The sequence below is a fragment of the Danio rerio genome, chromosome 7 (assembly GCF_049306965.1).
Source record: "Danio rerio strain Tuebingen ecotype United States chromosome 7, GRCz12tu, whole genome shotgun sequence".
Classification (NCBI taxonomy): Eukaryota; Metazoa; Chordata; class Actinopteri; order Cypriniformes; family Danionidae; genus Danio; species Danio rerio.
This window is the reverse complement of record NC_133182.1, coordinates 53008496-53030626: the sequence shown is the minus strand read 5'-3', so window position 1 is coordinate 53030626 and position 22131 is coordinate 53008496. Positions and strand designations below refer to the sequence as shown.

The window sequence follows — 22131 nt, the reverse complement described above, 5'->3', positions numbered from 1 at the left end:
CATTTATAATATTCAGTTCCTTCCAGATCTTCACAGTACGTACCATCATGAAGGAGTAACCGATCCAGAGGGTATCCCAGTTTTCAGGGCACGCTGGCAACTGAATGGTCTGACTGTGTACAGCAATCACCATTGCTGGAGCTTCACACACAGAACACCTACAAACACACACACACACACAAGATTGAGGTGACATAATGGATTCAGGTCAAGTAAATGGATTTACACTGCTCATCTGTGCAGCAGACTCTTACCGGCTGATGTAAGGTTTGATGTTCTCTCCAGTGATGGGTGCCATGGTCATGGGCATGGGCTGTGGTGTGGACAGCCAGTATGAGTAATCATTACGGGAAGCGAAGTTACAGACATTGTTGATGTTGCAGAACATGAAAGGCATCGTGCTGAAACGCCGTAGACAGCTGCCAGCCGTACCTGATGGTTTTTGAATTGAGAAAAAGATAGTCAAGATGCAGTATGGTGTACAGTCAGGGGCGCTGCTAGCAATTTTGGGCCCTCTGAAAAATATTTGAGTCATATTTGAATATTTGAAACAGGGGCGCCACTAGAGGAAGATTAGGATGATTCTAAGGGCCCACACATTTCTGGTACCGACTGAGATGCTACTGGGGGCCAAAATCCTCCAACTTAAATGTTTTTTTTTTTCTGTTTTCTTTTCTAAGAAGTATGGTGTGCTTATTAGGTCTCTGGTTAATTCTTTTAAACAAAGTATTTAATGCCACTTCAGCAATGTATCTGTCAAACTAAAATTGAAATGGCAAAAGGCTGCAACTTACAAAAGTATGTCTGTTTAAAAAGCCTGATTTCAGCTCATGATGACCCAGTGGTTGAGACCCCTGTCTTACACCATTGTTTATTGACATTATGTTTCTAACAAGCAACTGGTTATGGTTTTCCATGCTGAAATATTCCAATAAAGCCATGTGCCAGCACTTACTGCTGATTATTATCTTTCATTTAAGTTAATGGTGTTTGTTGTCACTGTTTCATACCGTGAGACTGGAAGTCGAATAATATAATACTGACATATGTTTCAAATAATGTAATTATGTCAATACACTTAACATAAACCTTGCTACACAAAAACAGACTTGTTCTACATGTCAAAAGTATTTAAAAAGAAATGATTCTTTGTGATATATAGGAGAAACATGATTATGCTGTCCATAATGAAAAAAAAAATGTTTTTATAAGGTGAATATCTTATTTTTGGTCTACCAAGAAGTCAGAAATTCTACTGTTCTTCAACTTCATTGAACTCATTCTGACTGGCAGATAAACTGCATGTTCTTATTTCAGTGTAATTACAGTGTGTGGTTATGTATTTCTATACAATAACATGAAGTAAAACAGAACTGTGCATTTTAGTGTTCTTGCGGCATGCCGCCATACATACAGTATGCCATACAAAATGCATGTGTATGAACATCTTTTTAAAATATAATATTACAGTAACTACTGTGCTCTAAAACATGATAGATTGCTGTAACTGAAAAAAACCCACTGGTTAAAAACACTGGACACTGTTTCACTATATGTTTACTATAATCTTCTATGTGAAGCTGCTTTGACACAATCTACATAGTAAAAGCGCTATAGAAATAAAGGTGAATTAAATTGAATGTCTGTATTTGACCCTGATTTATAACATACCAGCATTTTTTTGAGCATAGAGGTTCATTATTCATCATAGGCATTAACTAGGTACTTTTTCAATCAATATTCCTTCATTCATTTTGTCAATAACAAGAAAGAAGATTTAAAAAAAAGGTTTTCTTACGTAGATTTTCTAGTCTTGTTTTAAAAAAAAACTCGCTTAACTTTGATATATACTAAAACAAGACATTAGGCCCTATTATACACCCAGCGCAATAAGGTGCAAGATATGTTTGGCACATTTTGTTGCAATTTTCAGATCAGTGCAGCTTTAATTTTCCCATTGCTTAAATAATAAATCCATTTGCCCCACTTTGTGGACTCATGGGTGTGCTGGTCTATAAAGGAGGTGTGTTAAGGCACATTGTTGACGTGTTGCTATTTGAAGAACTGAAATAGACTGCGCTATTGACCAACTGAAAGCAGGTCTAAAGTCCAGCACAGAGTGAGTTAGTTAAGCGCCTATGCAGGTCCAAAACACTTCCACAATGCTTAATAAACACCGGATGTACAGCAATACACAGATATCTTTACAAATTAAAAAAAAAAAAAATATATGAAATTAGTAAAATGTTAGGTAACACTTTATAATAACTACACACTATAAATCATTTATTAAGCATTAGCAAATAGTGAATTCATTATCTCTTAAGCCTTAACTGTACATTAATAAGCGTTAGTAAGCAGTTTTTAACTGCAGCTATAAATGCTCTTTACTTGACTTATAAGCACCTATATAATGTGTTTAACAATTGTAATTTTATCCTTAGTTAATGATTTATTTTTCATTACTAAATTAAGTATCACATTATTTACAAGCCATTTGTAATTAAGAGTAGTTGAGGGTTTTTAGGATAATTCAGAATGAGTTAGTAAATGATTAATAAACTAATGAAATCAACATTTATATGTCTTATTATTCAGGCATATATTAATGGTTACTATGTATATTAATAAATGCTTTATTAACTCAACTTCATCTAGTTTTGTGACCTAATCTAAAGTGAGGACTATTTATGCTCTTTATATCCCTTATAAATGACAAATAAAGGCTCAGTTAAATTCTAAACAGGATAAATGACATTATTCCTACCTATTCATTTAAAGATACACAAATGAAACTGTACTTCAAACAAAAAATATATCTTTGCAACCTAATCTAAAATAAAATCACTGTAGAGTTTAAACATTGCATCTTATCATATTGTTACATTATTATATTGTTGTTGTTGTTTTATCCAGTTTTATGTTGTATTTTGACACTACTGTTATTCAGCAACGTTTAAACTTTACAGTAATTTTACTTTTTAGAAAAGATTGCAAGGATTATTGTTCATTTGAATCTGAGCCTGTAATAGTCATTTATAAGGGATTTATAAAGCATAAATAGTCCTCACTTTAGATTAGGTCACAAAACTGCATGAAGTTGAATTAATAAAGCATTTATTAACATATTAGTTGACTATTAGCATATGCCTGAATAATAAGATATATAAATGTTGATTTCATTAGTTTATTAATCATTTACTAACTCATTTTGGATTATCCTAAAAACCCTCAACTACTCTTAAATACAACTCGTTTGTAAATAATGCAATACTTAATTTAGTAATGAAAAAAAATTATTAACTAAGTATGAAAATACAATTATTAAAAACATTATTTAGGTGCTTATAAGTCAAGAATAGAGCATATGTAGCTGCAGTTATAAACTGCTTACTAACGTTTATTAATGTAGAATTAATGCTTAACAAATAATGAATTCACTAGATGCTAATGCTTGGTAAATGACTTATAGTGTGTAGTTATTATAAAGTGTTACCAAATGTTACAAAATTATTATTTTCAACACAAATATAAAAACCCCTGCCTTTATGCCTTCTTCATCTCAGGGGGCTTTTTTCAGTTTATTCATGACAGTTTACTTTTGTATAATGTTATTATTAGCAGTATTATTTGTTATATGAAATGAAAAATTACATATGCAGGCTAAATAATGTCTTCAGTAGAATGAGTTTTCACCGTTCCTTACTCCATGCAAATTCAAAAAGCAATGAGGCCGGATGAAGGAGGCTCATTAGCACGCTGCAGATGGTCTGTTTAATTGTTTTCTTGCTAGTGAAGTGTTCAGTTTTTCTATTTACAAAGTCCGCCATGTAAATCGCAAATGCACCATAGCTTGACGCAACTGACTCTTAAAGAGAATGTGAGATGAGATTGATTTATGCACGTTGTGCTCAAAACACCCAAAACTCATTAAGAGAATAAGCATAACCCTATTAGACCATGCACTGTGGTGCAGAGCGGATTTTACCATCCTTAAAAGAGCAAAAGTGGATTCGGACCAACCTATTAATGCTTTTGCACCCTTTAGACTTTGCGTCTAGATCGTTAAAATACAGTACAATATGTTTTGCTTGTCTAGAAAATGCTTCTTGTTTTATGATTTTTTGGACTAGAGACAAGACAGTAATAAATATAAGAAAGAAAAGCATTTTCGTAGTGTTTTTGAGAATCTGATTCCAGCCCTAGTGGCATGAAAAAGCACATGCATGTGAAACTGCTCACCCAGATCTTGACCGTGTGCCCGCTCGTTGCCTTGCACGTAGAGTAAAGAGTAGCCCTCGTAGATTGGGCTTGTGCCATCAGGACACGATGGCACTTCTATGGTCTGACTGTGGCGTGTGATCAGAAAACCGTGTGCACCAGACAAAGTTCCCGTGATACCTGGAGGCCCCGGAGCCCCATCTGGACCTGGAGGGCCGGGGTAACCACGCTGACCTGTAAACAATTGTTTTTTTTAGTGATTATGAGGCCAGTACATGGAAGTGAAGATAATGTGGGAAGTGCTTATTGTTCATCATGACATTTGCAAAAAGTTGAAGTTTTCTGCAAATGTCATGAACAGGAAGCACTGCCTACTTCTTCTCAAGAACAATCTAAAGTTAGTTACTTCTCCTAAAACGTAAATTCTATGATTACTTCCTCCCAAAAAACATCTTATTTAGATAACACAAGATAATCTTTGAAACACAAATGAAGACTTAAAAAACTAAAGTCCACTAGACTTGTAAGGGCAATCCATATTAGTTCAGACTTTTAATTCAAGCCTTGCCAGGAGATACAATTGCTTTTTATAATCAAAATGTTTAACCCATTTGTGCCCAAATTTTTCTAAATGGTTTCATGCATGTAGCCTTACTAATTGTGTCCTATATGAACATGTTTTGCATTTATTTTCTCCAGATTTTAGTTTATTTTTTAGAAAATCACATTTAAATATGTGGCTACAATAGTTGCCGTTGGGCAAATTTGACCCTACAATGTCAAATTTGCATAGGAGGAGAATATTAGGCATTCTAACTCAAAACAATTGCTTTCAACATATCAATTCATATTCATCAAGTTCATCATTAATGTTTAATCAGCACTTTAACTCTGTTATACTGTGAATTTCCAGTGTATATTGTAAACTTGTAAACTTGGAAAGTGGGAGAAGTTCATTTGGTCCCACTTTATATTAAGTGGCCTTACACAGGAATTAGTAGTTTGTTACAATGTACTTATTGTGTAAATACATGTATTTACTTCGTACGTATGCTTGATTAAATACATGTATGTAATTACATCTGTAATTAACTTTTGTAATTACATTTGTAAATACACGGTTGGCCATCCCTTACACCTTAAACCACCCTTAAACCTACCCATACCACCAAACCTGTCCATAACCCAACCTCTATCCCAACTCAAAAGCACCAAACGTGTTCTCAAATACATTATAAACACAGTAAGTACATTGTATTTATTTTTTTGAGGTAAGTACATAGTAGTTAAGGACACTTAATATAAAGTGAGACCGTTCATTTTACTCTAAGGTTTTTGCTGTGTATCAAATCGTGTTTAAAAAAAAGTTAACTTTAAGGGAAAGATATCAGTTAACTGATAAAGTCATGCTTAGAAGGGTTATTATGAAGGCAAAAAACATCAAACAAGGCCAATAACTTTGATTTATTAACACAATATTTCCTAATTCCCTATGATTTATGTACTTGTACTTTTGTACCTTTGCATCCTGGAATTAGGGGGAGGAAGCTGAAAGCCTCCAATACAGGAAAGAAATAATTTTGTTTATTTCTTTCTGAAAGTCTTTTATTTGGTTGTATGCTTGCATTGAGAAATTAAACATGGATAACATGTAGAAAATGACTTACAAAAGGGAAAATGGCAACTCTGAATTTTGGTGGGCTTAAATATGTTGATAGAAAATAAAAGTGTGAAACTGAATTTAGATTTTCAGGGGAACTATTCTATTACAGTACATGTTTGGTGGATGTAAATCTTTCAATGCTTTAGCCTTTTATCAGACAGTAAACAGTGGAGATGTACCACATATTGTAAAATGACCAGATTTGAACTTAATATTACCTGGCTGTCCAGCTGGACCTGTGTCTCCCTTCCTTCCAGGTGGGCCATTAAATCCTGGAGGTCCCATTGGTCCTGGGTCTCCAGAGCTGCCAGGCGAACCTAAAAGATCAGATAACACCAGACAGGATCAGGAAAAAATCAGATCAGGCCCTATTTGGCCTTTACCAGCCTGTGCAAACATTTTTGATAGCTTAGCGTGAATTCTTTAATAACCACTAACCTGGGAGTCCCTGCAATCCGATGGGTCCGGCTTGTCCTCTGCCGCCTGGATTACCTGGAGGTCCTGGTGGGCCACGCTCGCCCTTCAAGACAATAGGCTCTGCAGCATAACCTGGGGGTCCGGGAGGTCCTGTGAACAGAAGAGATAAACAAAGTATTAGACAATGCATTTTTATGAAATCAATAGAATGAAAAAATATCAGTATCAAAAAGACGCACCTTTATCTCCAGGATCACCACGTGCTCCAGGGAGGCCAGAAATACCAGGTGGACCAGACACTCCTTTAGATCCTACAACATGCAAAAATCATGTGAATAAATGCCTTCATAAATTATGCTTGTAATAATTCCCACCATCTATTACTCAATCAGATGTTATTACAAGTTAAATGAAGACTTTCTATTTTAATATATTTAAACATTTTGTTTAGTCCCATGAGGACAGCCCTTTCACAGTCTACTTTAAGCAACCAAATGCACAGTTTTACAATTTTATTTTATTTTTTTTAAAAATAAACAGTTTAAGTTGAAGATACCATCCAATCACTTACTGTGTCTGTAGAGTAAATTACAGACATTTTATTACTTGTGTAAATGTTTCCTTTAATGGCTATCAAAATCAAACTGACCTGGAAAACCAGGAACACCTTGAGGTCCAGGATCTCCTTTGAGGCCATTTGGTCCTGGACTCCCTGGGGAGCCCTTGTCAAAAACAAGTAACAAACATCAGTATCTACTTCATCTTAAAAGTCAAAAGTAATAAACAAAGACACAATTTATTAATGCAGTCTTATGCAAAAGTTTGAGCACCCCTGATGATTTTCATAATTGTAAGCCATAGCCTGCTGGCTTTTCATGACAGCCATTTCATTTGGATATACTTTATACCTTAGGGAAAAAGCAACATTTCAGTTCTGACATAACATTAATTTAATCCACAGATGCAATACAATTTAAGTCTTAACAAAAACAGACAGGTGCAAAAAGAATAATGGCATCAATATCTTGTACAGTCATCTTTTACTGTAATATAAGCCTGTAGATGCTTCTTACAGCCAAGAACAATCCGTCAATTCTTGCTGAAGGGATTTTGGGCAATTCTTTCTTTCAAAAGTTCTCAAGTTCAGTCAGATTTGATGGGTGCCGAGCATGAATGCTCCTTTTTAAATCAATCCATACATTTTGGATAATGTTCAAGTAGAGCTGTGAACCTACACTAGTCTCACGGTTCGGTTTGGTTACGATTATCATGCCATCGATTCGGTTCAATTTGATATTTCGGTGCATCACGGTGCATTGACGATGCTTTTATATTTTTTTCACAGCAGCAGCTCTTGTATTAAAATGTATGACTATATTTATATTTATATAGGTTATTATTTGTAATACAATTGTGTCATTTAATACAAACAGTCAGATATATAAACTGTAACTTTGAAAAAAACGAGCATTAAGCAAATAATATAAACAAATATAAATATCCAGCTCAATATCTGATCCTTGTCTAGTTCTCTTACACCCCTTTGATTGGGATTGATTGGGTTGCGATTGGCTCTTGCGCGCTGCGCTCTTCAGATGAATGATAAGCGGCAGGCGGCATCTGCGATCTCACAGCTGATGTATGATAGACATGGTGGAGAAAACTCTGCAGACACGCACTCGTTTCTGCATCCAAAAGTAACGCTGTAAAACAGCCGAGAGGAGAAGAAAAGCCACGCCAGCAGGTCAAATGGGCCACTGTGTTTGTGTGAGAAAGAGAGAGAAACAGAGACAGAGCGAGAGCGAGCGAGAGAGAGAGAGAAATGGAGTAGGCTACTTTCATTCTCAAACTCACACAGTGAAATTGTGCACAGTTCATGAGTATTAAGTAGTTAGAGCGTTGTAAATACTCGCGATCGCCTCCCTCGCGACAGAGCGCATATGAGGTAAATGACGTCAGTAATAACCGGTTATGATTATTACTGAACCGATACCAATTTGTCCGCGTCTGCATCGCGGTGCATCGAAGAAACGATTCATTTTGACACCCCTATGTACAAGTCTGGGGACTGGTGTGGCCATTCTAGAACATTGTTTCGTCATTGTTTGGGTCATTGTCCATCTGAAACATCCAACCCTGTCGTACCTTCAGCCTCTTGACTGATGCCTGATCATTGTTCTTCAGAATCTGCTGATAATGGGTGGAATCCATGCGATCTTTAACTCTGACAAGCTTTTCAGGATCTGAGCTTGCCACACATCCACAGAGCATGATGGAGCCCCACTATATTTTACAGTAGGCAGCATGTTCTTCTCCTGGAATGCTGTGTTCTTCTTTCGCCATTCAAAGCACCTATGATTGTAGCATCTGTCCACAGTATACTTTTCCAATATGATTTAGGCTTGCCCAGATGAGCCTTTGCATTACTCAAGCGACTTTTCAAAAGGCTTCTTCTGCATCAGCTTCCATTGAGCTGTTCTTTGTGAAAAATGCGCAGATGTTCCTGGAGCTCTTTGGAGGTGGTCTGTGGGTTGTCTCTGACAATTCTAACCAATCTTCGCCTTTGCCTTTCAGATATTTTCTTGGTCTAGCACATCTTTCCTTCACAAAAACTGTTCCTGTGGCCTTCCATTTTCTTACTATATTTCTGACTGTGGAGACTTTAAACCTTTATGATAGCTTTATGCATTCTTTTTCTAATTCATGTTGGTGAATTATCCTAGTTTTTTATGCCATTAGGAAGTTCTTTTGAGGTTCCCATGTTGCTACTTTTATGTTCACAATAAGCAGAAGCACAGCTACCAATCAGCTTACATCTTAAATATCCCATTTTCATGATTGGTTGCGCCTGTGTTGGGATTGTTAAGGTTCACTGAGTCATGCAAATGGATTTTTTGTTGTAGTCAATCAGCATTAGGTGACAACATTTGAAATCCACACAAAAGAGAGGGCACCCAAACTTTTGCAAAGCCTATTTTTCAGTTTAAATTTATTTATACACATCCTTAATACTGCTACACTATGGATTTCTGTCTGAAAAACATGACATTATCTAGCTTTCAATAGGAACTGAATGGTATTTCACTGTGATCGTCTCTTATGACGAAAGAGAACATAATTATGCAGCCACATGGGGGTGCCTGAATTTTTACATAAAACTGTATATCTATAACAATATATATGTATAACTTTATACATTATATGGTCATAAATTGCCAAATAGCAGATTTATGTAAACTAGTCCTACACAAAATTGGATATTTTAAACATAGAAACAGGACAAATGTCTTGAAATAAAATCTCTGAACAATGTTTTGAGGTGTTATAACCATAGTATGAGAGAAATCAGTCAATCTCTTATGTCTCTCTTATTACACAATTATGCACAACCCAAAGTGTAACAGCATTAACCAGTGTGGATGAGCGTAATTTTTAAATATTCTTTGATTATCTTTTAATTAAAGCATCTAAACAAAAGACATTTATTATATTTACCGGAAACCCAGGAGAACCATAATCTCCTTTCTGTCCTGCTTCTCCAGGCGTCCCAGGAACTCCAGGCAAACCCTTCTCACCCTTCACTCCTCCGCTACCTGGAGGTCCACGTGGACCCTCAAGGCCAGGAGGACCTTCATATTCACACAACATAAGTTAGTTTTACCACAAAACAGTTAAACAAACATTAACAAACAGCATGCATCTCATATCATGAAACCACAGTCAATATCATTCAATCTTTCAGTAAACTCTTGTGTAGAAGTTTGTTATGTATATTTTTGTATACAGTGTGCTGATTTTGTGATGTTGTAGGAGAAGGCAAAGGCAAAAATCAGCTACTAAGCAATCAAAACTATATTTTATGACCTGAACATAAACATAAAAATTAAACACATGAATGTTACCCATCCAACATTACCCAACCTTTAGTGGTAAAACATGCGAGTACAACAGAAAGTGCATTCAATGACACAGGTGAGTATCAAACCATGTTGTCTAACCTGCGGGACCTATAGTGAGTGTCAAAGGTCAACGGGTTCCCAAAAGTCCAAAGCAAAGAAGGAGATGAAAGTTTAAAATAAAGAGGACATGATTTGAGGAATGTTAAAATGAATGCATTACTGAAGAAACAGTTGAACATAAATGACAGCATTTACATTACCATTCTAAAGTTCAGGGTCAGTAAGATTTATAATAATAATTGTTATGAAGTTTTATAATAATATTATAAAAATTTTAGTCAGCAGCTATATTTAACTGATCAAATTCACTCGATATTACTCTTATCACTCGATTAAATGTCAGTTATCTGTGGGTATCAGCTGATAGATATGGGCCAGTAGACAGCGGGCGCCATTAGGGGGGAGGGGGAAAGTTAGGATGATTCTAAGGGCCCACACACTTTGGGGGCCACCAGAGATGTTATTAGGGGCCCACAACCGCCTACAGGTAGGCTTAAAATGCTGTTATCATCCATTCAATTGGTCAATCAGCTACACTAATAGAAAAGACTTCTGATCCAGATCTGTTTTTACATTACTGTGATGTTGGGTTTAGGGTTGGGGTAAGGCTGGATGTTAATACAATACAATAAATAGTATAAATAATTATCATTGTTAATCAGCAACACTAATAGAAAAGACTTCAGATCCAGATCTGTTTTTACATTACTGTGATGTTGGGGTAAGGCTGGATGTTAATACAATACAATAAATAATATAAATAATTATCGTTGTTAATCAGCAACACTAATAGAGAAGACTCCAGATCCAGATCTGTCTTATATTTTTGTGATGGTTGGTTGGGGCCATTAGAATTTTAAATACTGGGTTTTAATTATGTGTAGGGTTTTAAATTGTGTTTTTAATGTGATATATGTGACGACGTTGAATGTATTTGTGTTGATTGTTTTTTCTGTGATGTGTGTAATGTAAACGCTGATGTGGTTGTGTGGTGAAGCCAAAGATAAATTTCCACTTGTGGACAATAAAGAAAGTAAAGTAAAGTAAAGTTTAGTGTTGGGGTCGGGGGAGTCGTTAATAAAATACAATGAATTAGAAATGTAATAAATAATATAAATAATTCTTGTGGATAATCAGATATACAAACAGAGAAGACTCCACATCCAGATGTGTTTTTACATTAGTGTGATGTTGGGTTTAGGGTTGGGGTAGGGGTAGACGTTAAAAAAATACAATTAATGGGAAATTTAATAAGTAATATAAATTATTCTTGTTAACTTCCAGACACATGTGATCTATGGCTGATTAATCATGTGGATAATTGATAACAGCCATCTGAGCCCACCATTAAGTGCTGAAGTCCCCTACTGGTCCATATCTATCAGCTGATAACCACTAATAATGCCTATTTGATCAAGTGATAACATTCGAATCGGCAGTCAAATTAGCCAAATGAATTCTGAAGGATCCGAAGAATTAGACCGAAGACTTGAGTGATGACTGATGCAAATATCCGAGGTATTCATTACTTATTAATAATTATTTTTATTTAAATAGAAAGCCGATAGTTATTTTAAATCGTAATATTTCACAATAGTTCAGTTTGTACAGCATTTTAAGTCAAATATTTGCAACCTTGTTGTGCATAAGATGAAAAAATTTCAAGAACCCTAAACTTTTGAATGGTTGTATGCATACATGCATATAAACATTATTAAATAAATGCAAACTGAGCTTAACACGCATATGAATAAATGTTGTACACATCACAGTGATCATCATATTGTGAATAATAAAACATGCACATTATTTTTTCACCAACTATTGTTTTCAGAAAACTCTTATTCTTAGAATTTTGGCTTATCTGTGTAACATTCATAATCATATTATGACCAAATTCCAACAGAGTAATACTGCTGATAATCTAATAATGCTCAGCAAGTTCCACATGTAGTCTAGTATACTTTTGTACTGTAATATAAAATTTCAGAAATGTACTTTGGATTTACTTTGTCTTTTTGTTGAATAGTACATTACTGACAAAGCAATTCTATAAATCTTTAAAACATAAATAAATAAATATCTTTCTAAAAAGTGGTAGAATAACCACATGCATACAAAATACACAATGATGACAATATGTATTGTAAGATAAACAGAACTGTTCTATAGCATGAAAAAGCTGACCTGCCGGGCCTGCAATGATCCCATGACATCAGGAGGAGCAGAACCATGGCGCAAGAAACAGAAAATGCATATAATACCCAGAGTGCAAAGCATAACAGACACCAGCCGAAATGGTCTCCTATCCTCAAATTTAAATGCTTATGGTATTGTACTTATCAGTGTTGGGTAAGTTACTTCCAGAAAAGCTACAGTACTTCACAAAAATTATTTATTACTAACCACATCCTTTAAAGTGTATTTAAATTACTTTTCTGATTACTTTGTCTGAAAAGTTACTTTATTAACTGATTTAATTGACTTAATACTACTTGAGAAATCATAACAATAGACATTAAACACTTTTAATTTTTAAAGTTTGTGTCAAACTTTCAGTTTATTAAAAAAAAAAATTATACTTACAAACTTTAAAATGTTCTAAATTAATGACACCATATTTCATACATACCATATACTGATACATTTCTAATATTATTATGTTTAGACATGTGCAGTTGTTAAAGAAATCTAATATTCTTTAGTTAGTATTATGCAAAATACATGAATAACAATATATTAGTAATACCATTTTTAAAATTCTCAAAAACATTCATTATGTGGTCCAACAGCTGCAGTATTTATCAAACTGCAGTGAGTTTAGTCCTGGGGTCCGTTCTTCATACGTGGATTAGTCAATTAGCTGGATTTGGTTATTTATGATTTATCATGATCCAGAATCGTTTCGTTCTTCAAAACTCATCCGAGGGTTGTTGTCAATGCAACAGTTCTGGTAGCTCAAACCTGCTCGGGAGCAGCAGATTATTTAATATAAATATGATTAGATTGGGTCAGTTCAAGCAAAGGTAATACTGAAAGTATGCACCAAATGCTGCTATTTTCTTACAGTAGGAACATATAGATTATATAAATAGTAAAATAGTTTCAAAAAGTTTATATATACACATTTATAATTTATAACAATTAATATTATGTGTTTATATACATATAAGTTTTAAAACATATATAAATAAAACAAAACTTTAATTTGTACTCTGAAACAAAAGTTCAAAAACGAGGTGGTTCTCCCCAAGAGAATCAAAGAGAACATTTATTAATAAGGATTTTTTGAATGCGTACTATTTTAAAATACTGATCCAGCTTTAGTACCATTTCTGTATAATAGACATGCACAATATTCAACAGTTTGATTGTTTCCTTTGTATAAAGGAATAATAATTTATGCAGTCATGCAGACGTTTTTGATAGCTAATATGCCACTGATTTAATGCTAAGCAAAAGTTGCAGACATTTACCAATATCAAAATGCTCTTTTGATGCAAAATTATTTTAAATTCCTTACGCCGATTAAGAAATTAAAATAGGCATTGGTGTGTATAGTACAGAAAATCTGCTCTAAAATGTATCTAAAACTAAATAAATTGCTAAATACTCTTGACACATGAAAGTGTAAAGCCTGCAGCCCACAACAAATGTGTTTTGCGTGTTATTTTTGACAAACAGTTTAATACATATTTTATATAATTTTGAATTGGATAGATTATTTAATGTTAATCAGATGATGTCACTACCCTGCTGTGCCATCAGCCAATTGATGCATTGCTGATCATGAATTTGAGGATCGATAGATCAGTCCTTTACAACACACCCAACACACCTTGTTTGAAGGACCCAATTAGGCAGAGATCAGTAATCAAGATTAAAAGATCCAGGATCTGCCAAATCATCTTAAATCATTTAAGCGAGGTATGAAGAACAGACCCCTGTTCTTGGCACTTGCTGATTTTTGTTTATATTTTCATGAATTCATTTCTTACGCAATTCATTTTTTTTCTTAGGCATGTTCATCTTGATGAATTTAACTTTCTTTAGTTAAAATAGAATTATTTGGCAGAATATACAGTATTTGTAATATACAATTACTCTGATGTATATGGAACTGTCCTTTTTACAGCATTTAAGGCAAGTATATTATAAGTAACTAATTAAATTACCAAAAATATAAGTTAATCCCTTACTTTATTTTTTTTTTTAAGCAAAAAAAGTAATTTTACAGTTACTGGTTACTTTGTAACTACTTAGACCCAACACTGGTACTTATCAAACTAGCTCAGATGTAATTTTTATAAATATTATACATTTTTACCAAGATGGAGCCCATTTTAGATAGTCCTGCATTGGCTTTCATTTCTTACAAACCAGCACATTTCTCATGCAAAAGTGCCTGTTGGTCCTCTTTCAAAACTACTGAATTTGGCTGCAGGCACACGGACGGTATCCTGTGAGGGACATTAAACTGTGAACAATAACAGACGAGTGGACGGGTGAACAGCTGACCATGACCAGGGGAAGCAGACACTTTGTGTGACACTCACAGACTGGGCAACAGAAACATCAATGCATAAAACCTCTGCATGCATGCAGATTCATTTCTCTTCAAACCAGGACACATAATTAAGGAAATGAAAGTAATGACTTTCAGTGAAGGGAACGCAGACAGTGGGTGTTCTTAATATCAGAGTGAGTGTATTTGTGCACAGTAACAAAGATATGGTGTAATCACAATTTTTTGTGCAAAGTTCCATGCAAATCAGTCAAACAAGCAAACAAAAGAAAGCCAGTATGCCCTCTGGGTCACAATTATAACAGTCCTTTTGAAGCGCTTCTCAACAAAGAAAACTTGAATTTTGGTACCTGATGTTTTGTTAAATCTATAAATCAAATTACAACCAAAAGTTCTGACAGTAGGTAAAATGCATGTGTTAAACCTTATTAAACTGAACTATGTGGAGATTGCCATAACATTTACAAGCCTTAATCTGCAGTTGCTGGATTGTATAGGCATACATAAAAAGAGGAGCAAAGCACATAATTGATTATTAGTAGTAGACTGTGAACCAAATAATTGTGTCTATATATGTGTGGATATTTGTTGGCCATGTTTGAAGTGCTGCGACAAAATGTGTTCTTTTTTAGAAATCTTACTTCAGGTACCTTCTTTATAGCTTGATTTGATAATGATTCATGACATGGTGGAACCCAGAAGGCAGACCTGGACAAAAGGTAATATAATATATCGACTTTACCAGCTCTTCCGGGGGGACCAGGTGGACCTTGGATACCTTTAGGTCCCTGCAGTGGCAAGCCTGGAGGCCCAGGTGGTCCTACAGAACCAATCTGACCAGGCAAGCCAGGAAATCCTGCATCACCCTTTGGACCAGGAAATCCAGCACTACCGGCAGGACCCGGAAAACCAGGATCTCCTTTAGCGCCTGTAACAAAAGACAAACAGTAAATCACAGTAAATCTGCTAGGAAAATCATTACAAGGACTCATAACTGGTGTACAAAATGAATATATAAGAAATCTCTACCTTTCAAACCAGGTTGACCAGGCAAGCCTGGGCCACCAAGGCCTGGAGCACCTGACAAAAAAGCAAACAAACAAAAAAATTTATTTAGCTTCTTTTGCTACACTAAGCACATCCAACACATTCCTCTGTAGACAGTCCTACCTGGTTCACCCTTTTGACCTGCTGGTCCTGGAATACCATCACGACCAGCAAGACCTTTATCTCCAGGGATACCAGGTAATCCAGATCGTCCGGGATCTCCTGGCCTACCAGGTGCTCCATTTAAACCTGCAGGGCCTGGAGCACCATCCAAACCTTTTGGGCCAGGATTGCCAGGTGCACCTTGAAATCCTGGGAGTCCCGGATCACCCTTTGGTCCAGGGCTACCAGTCAAGCCTTGAGGTCCTGGAAAGCCAGGCTGGCCTTTCAAGCCAGCGGGTCCAGGAAAGCCTGGAGTGCCTGGTTCACCCTGAGAATTAAATAAAATCGAATGTATTAAATATCAAAGCCAATATTCCCAGTGTTCACAAAGTAAACACTATATTTTACCTTAGGTCCGGGATTTCCAGGTAATCCGTATCCTGGTACACCAGCTTCACCTTTAGGTCCTGGGAATCCTGGTCCACCTGGGGATCCTGGCTGGCCAGGTTGGCCAGGTTGGCCGGAATTTCCTTTGACTCCAGGAACTCCTGAAACAAAAAAAGACCTCAGTTGAGCTTCAAGGTATCAGAAGGTTAAAATAGTTGTGGCTTAGACACATATGTGAGTAAGGAAATGACCTGGCAATCCCATCTCTCCCATGGCCCCCTTTAATCCTGTGGCTCCTGGAGAACCTGGAATTCCTGGGAGACCAGCATCACCTTTGGGGCCTAAACATGAAATTAAAAAAATCCTTAAGCAGTCATTTGCAGTCTATATTTTGAATCTTTGATTAAAGATACTTTTGATGGCTTACATTTAAATGTATGTGTGCTTTACCTGGGGGTCCTGGTAGTCCTGGTCGTCCATCTTGCCCAGGCAGACCAGGATCTCCAGAGATACCTGTAATACCCTTTGGTCCTGGCGGTCCACTGAAACCTATATTGCAAACAGAAGACAATTGATGAATCACAAAAATACACTTTTAATTAAAAGATTTCTTTAAGATTCTATTAAAATTTGAGCTTTGATTCAGTGTACTTAAAATAAGAGATGGTCCTGGTCTAAGAGATTTACACATTTATGCACATAGTGGTGAATCAACATATTTGCTGATAAACCAGGTAGATTTTGTTAGAGAGATTTTAATATTGCAACGCTAGAGTATAGATATCTGAAATCTGCAAAGGGACAACTTATTTACTTACTTTAACAAACAAAATGTTGACCATCATGGTGTGTGTACCCTAGAAGCTAACAGATTTGGCTCACCTGGAACACCAGATTCTCCTTTTTGTCCTTTCAGTACACTTGTAGATGTGGTTATGCCAGGCGGGCCTTGAATGCCTGTTTCACCTTTGTCTCCTTTTAACCCTGGAAAACCTGGATTTCCTGACTGTCCTGGGACACCATCATCTCCTGTAAAGCAATAGTATGATACATCACTCAACATGGGACTTTAATTAATTGTTTAAGAAAAAGTAAGATTGCAGACCTTTTGGTCCTGGAAAGCCGGGAGCTCCAGGGTTGCCGGGGTTCCCTTTTGATCCGGGAGGCCCCATTGAGCCCATTTCTCCCTTAGATCCTTTAGTAATGATAATGGGTTAGTAGAGAAAGTCCAAAAAAGACATACATATAGAACAAAAAAAAATCACATTGCTAATTAGTGGATATTGCTATCAGTGCATTACCAGGGAGTCCTGGTAGGCCATCTTGTCCAGGTCGGCCTGGAACTCCAGGTGGACCAACTGGACCAGGAGGTCCAGGAAGTCCAGAAATTCCTCTATCACCCTGGAAGCCTGGAGTACTCAGACCTGGAGGGCCTCTGTCTCCTTTTTCTCCATTCGCCCCCGGTACTCCTGAAGTAGAAAAGATGACAATAGTGAGAAACACTACATAATTGTAATGCTAAAAACCTTGCATCATTGTTTGAAAATGCTTGTGAGACACACTTCCCTTGACACACAGTTGAAGATCACAAAATTAGAAATCTTTAGACTAAATAAATGATTGTGGGCTGCTAATAAATAACTATAGTTTATATTGCCTAAACTAGTCTGTTCTAAGACTGAGCACCTTTTGTTGCACTTAAGCAAGATCGGCCTGAATCAAATTATACAACAGTTGCAGACATACCAGGAGATCCAATAGAGCCTGGAGCTCCAGGAGGACCAGGAGGGCCCTGAAGACCAAAAGCAGGAGCCCCAGGGGGGCCACGAGGACCAGGACCACCAGGAAAACCAGCATCACCTAAGTTCACAAATAAAAATGTCAAGTCTTAGATGATTCCAGCATCTTCAGTGGAGTTGAGAACAGCATTACTATTTAATTTCTGTTTGAACATGAAATAATTCTCTACCTTTAGGTCCAGGAGCCCCATCGAGACCTGGGCGGCCTGGTTGACCAGGGCTTCCAGGGAAACCAGAATCACCTTTCGGACCGGGTCCACCTTTAATGCCTGGTGATCCTGTGGGACCTGGAGGACCAGGCAGACCATAACCAGGATCTCCCTATGGGGAAAATACACATTTTCAAACTTTAAACTCATAGCTATTAATTACAAATTCAGTAAACTCATGTATAGCCACAATGCACTCTGAGCACAAAAATTAAAACAGATGCACATACAGTAGCATTCTCATTTATTTCTTTAAATTTTGATTAAAATTTCATATTTCAGTTCATGTTAACTCATAAAAATATACTAATGTTCAAATTAACATTTTATGTTCACAAAGGGGTACATTTATTTTTTAAGTAAGAGATAATGTACATCCGACTGGTTGTTATTGCAAAATAAAGCCCAAAAGGCTTATCAGCAGCCCAACCTGAGGCAGAACACTGTTATAGGAGTCTGAAGGTCTTTATTGCATAAAAACAATTGCCTAAACGAACATTATCCTGCTTATTAAAGAACTATATGCCACAAAAAAAGAGATCCAAAGTACTGAACTTAAAATACATTCATTAATGATAAAGATTAATTTGCAGTTTCCAAACGAGACTGTGCTATTAGTTTAATTAATTGTTATCAGGGAATAACATACCTTTTAATGTCATGTTTGACCAATAAGAATTAAATATAGCAAGTATATAAGTGTTGAATTTGAATATGTAAAAAAATACCCCTTTAGCTTTAAACTTGCTTGGTGAATAATATTGGCAAAATGCAATAGAATGACTCAGAAACTGAAAAAATTATCTGTTACAATAACTTGGCATGTTACAATACTGATGGTAACATTTGTGAGTGTGTACTGTTAAAAGGTTCAAAATTACTATATAGTGTATATTTTCAATTTACTTTTTATTACATTAAATGTTTCATACTTTGGATCCAGGTAATCCAGGCTGACCAGGCAGTCCATCTAAACCTGGTCGTCCAGGAATGCCAGGTCCACCAGGGGAACCAGCAATACCAGGAAATCCTAAACAACAATATGGACAACACAGTAAGACATAGGGACAAATCTTTGCCTATTGAGATTATTATGAGTCTGTTTCATCTAAGCCAATTGTTTGTTATTTGATAATGTTTCTGGCATTCAGATTAACAAGTTTCTGTAGATCAATTAGTAGAGTTCATTACTAGCAATGTCAAGAACATGGATTCAATTTCCAAGCAAAGCAAGAACTGATGTACCTTACCTGTACCTCAATGAATTATTATTTGCTTTTGCTTTTTATGTAAATATAGGTAAGGTTTTCCACCTTTTTAATGAATAAAACTATTTTTATGTTTGAAATAATTTTTGATGAATTGGAAAAAAATCTGTTTTCAAACTGCATGTGAAAGACTTCATTAGTGCTTAATAGGGTTGTAACGGTATAAATTTTTTACGGTATGATAATCGTCTAAAACAATACCACGGTTTGACGTTTCGCGGTATACGGTATGTTACAAATGTTACAAAATAATAGAACAGTGAAGCAAATTTGACTTTTTCCAAATAATATATTTTTAGTTACTATAAACAACACCACTTACAATGAACAAATAAAAAATAAGAAAATAATAAATAATGTGTCAAAGTCCAAATAAATATGGTGCAAATCCTCAGTAAAAAATAGATATAAATATTTACTATACTATAAATAGTTACATAACGAAACTAGATTCAATATGGAACATCCTTAGGTTTTATGTGCCAGCATGGATATGGTTGTCTGTGGATATGGATTTGGATGTGGTTGTATGCAATGCAGACAAACAGCTGCACCTTCATTTGTGTCTTTTGAAAACAGCAAGAGCAGCAGTTCGTCTTTGCTGTGTCACTGTTTTGTCATGTTTCTGTGCTGCTGTGCATGCAAAAGTACTTAGTATGAGAATTATTTCATGCAAAACTTTTTATTTAGCCGCGCATAAATGTATGCCTATCTCTCATTCCGTGTTGTTCAAAAAGCTCATTGTTGGTCCACAAACAAAAGTGAAACCTATGCTTATTGGTTGTGATATAGCGAGTTTGAACCAATCTGGGCATGGAGAAGGGATAATGCATCAATGTATCATGTCTGGTTTGTCCGGAGACACAGTGACGAGCGTTTCTTTGTCAAATCAGCGTTGTCAAATTTTGATGACGTAACCGCACTGATTCCGGAGCCTCCGGAGCCGCGAATGTTATGTGATACAGCACTGGAAAGCTGAGATTCTCTTCTTTATGCCAATCTTTGAATTGTATGAATCGGATCAGCGGATCAAAAGTTATTAAACATTTAAGAGCAATACTTATTTTTAGCCGCGGGCTGTCTCGGTCTTTAAGGGTTAAAACCGTTGATATGCAATTGTTCATGGTATGATAATCGTGCACGTTCAAATCGTGGTAAACCGTCATACCGGTATATTGTTACAACCCTAGTGCCTAATAGCACTGGCAGCAATATACTTATACATATATGTATTGTACCTTTAGCACCAGGAGGTCCTGGCAAACCAATACCAGGAAGACCAGGCTCTCCTTTGGATCCAGGCAAACCTGGGAACCCAGGCTGTCCAGGTGGGCCTGAATCACCTGCATAGAAAATTAAACACTCTCTGTTGAACTTTAAATTCTAATCTGCTCCATATGCACAAAATGTTTGCTGAACAAAGCGTAGTGAGATAGGTAATTATATTCTATACCTGGACGTCCTTGTGAACCAGGATCTCCATCCTGTCCTGGGGGTCCACGTTCACCAACTTCTGGCACAGTCATCCCAGGTTCACCTTTCTGACCTATTCATAAAAACAAACATTGAGATAATGTCTATAGTAGAACACTACCAAACTGAAAGCTACAAAAAATGCACTCCATAAGAAAATAAGCTGTCAAAAACTCTGAAGGGTGTGTCATGTTAATAATTAAGACAATGTAAATGCATTTAGCCTTGTAGGATTAGATTTGCACATGCAGCTACAGCAGATTACTCTACTGCTCTATTGGCTATGACAACTCAATCATAGTATTTAAATGTTCAGCAAGAAATCTGATTGGATACAGAGGGCAATCATTCTGTGCCATCTAGATTTTCAAGACTAATCTACAGTAGATATTTACCTTGAATGGAGCAGAAAATAGCCTATATGCATTTTATATAAACTGCATTTTAACTGAATAAGATCCTTAAAGAGCCCCTATTATTATTTTTTTAAAATGACAACAAAATAACAAATGGCATTGGTAACACACCTCTAAGTGAAGTGAAATATCCAGCTATGGCTTAAATCTGAAAGTGCACAGTGTTTCATTTGTCTAAAAAAGAGTTGACTCAGAGTGCTTCAAATGAATCGTCTTGATAACAAGTGTCAGTGTGATGTTGTTACGAAACTTAAGCCCATTTCAATTATTGCACACGCAAACCTAGGAAAATTTAAACCCTCAGCCCTGCCCACAAATACAGTAGCAAAGAAAAAGAGGAAGACACGCACTGTAGCAGATCCCTGTTAAATAAAGTTGTGAAGATGCTGTGCTCTGCTGAATATATTCGGAAGTGTAAGGTAAAGTTAGTGTTATTTTCACTACCCAAAGAAGAAACTGTGAAGAGTCAGTGGTTTAGGTTTATTTTTGCAAAAATTCCTCAGCGTTATAGCCCCAGCCTTGTGCTGTGTTCCCGTCATTTTTCTGACGAGTGCTTCTGCAGTCTACACATTTACAAAGGGGGATTCATCGGCCGTTTGTTAAAGGAAGGATCTGAAAAAACTATTAGTGAGTGGGACTTTGTCA

At 36.1% G+C, this 22131-nt stretch overlaps 1 protein-coding gene across 2 annotated transcripts in view; it reads right to left on the bottom strand.

Moving 5' to 3' along the window:
* col4a5 (collagen, type IV, alpha 5 (Alport syndrome)) overlaps positions 1-22131 on the bottom strand; it is a 91217-nt gene that overhangs the window by 7477 nt on the left and 61609 nt on the right. The window contains exons 26-47 of one of the 2 annotated variants that reach the window (XM_073906186.1): positions 21051-21143; positions 20836-20940; positions 19262-19359; positions 18291-18441; positions 18068-18181; positions 17623-17790; positions 17427-17516; positions 17204-17350; positions 16772-16870; positions 16573-16662; positions 16343-16482; positions 15956-16262; positions 15815-15865; positions 15528-15713; positions 9797-9930; positions 6951-7023; positions 6541-6612; positions 6323-6451; positions 6103-6201; positions 4243-4455; positions 255-432; positions 44-158 (exon numbers count right to left, since the gene is read on the bottom strand). In XM_073906186.1, the coding sequence (XP_073762287.1) occupies positions 44-158; positions 255-432; positions 4243-4455; positions 6103-6201; positions 6323-6451; positions 6541-6612; positions 6951-7023; positions 9797-9930; positions 15528-15713; positions 15815-15865; positions 15956-16262; positions 16343-16482; positions 16573-16662; positions 16772-16870; positions 17204-17350; positions 17427-17516; positions 17623-17790; positions 18068-18181; positions 18291-18441; positions 19262-19359; positions 20836-20940; positions 21051-21143 (2852 nt within the window). The remainder of the gene's footprint in view (positions 1-43; positions 159-254; positions 433-4242; positions 4456-6102; positions 6202-6322; positions 6452-6540; positions 6613-6950; positions 7024-9796; positions 9931-15527; positions 15714-15814; positions 15866-15955; positions 16263-16342; positions 16483-16572; positions 16663-16771; positions 16871-17203; positions 17351-17426; positions 17517-17622; positions 17791-18067; positions 18182-18290; positions 18442-19261; positions 19360-20835; positions 20941-21050; positions 21144-22131) is intronic. The other variant, NM_001123230.1, reaches the window with a different exon arrangement.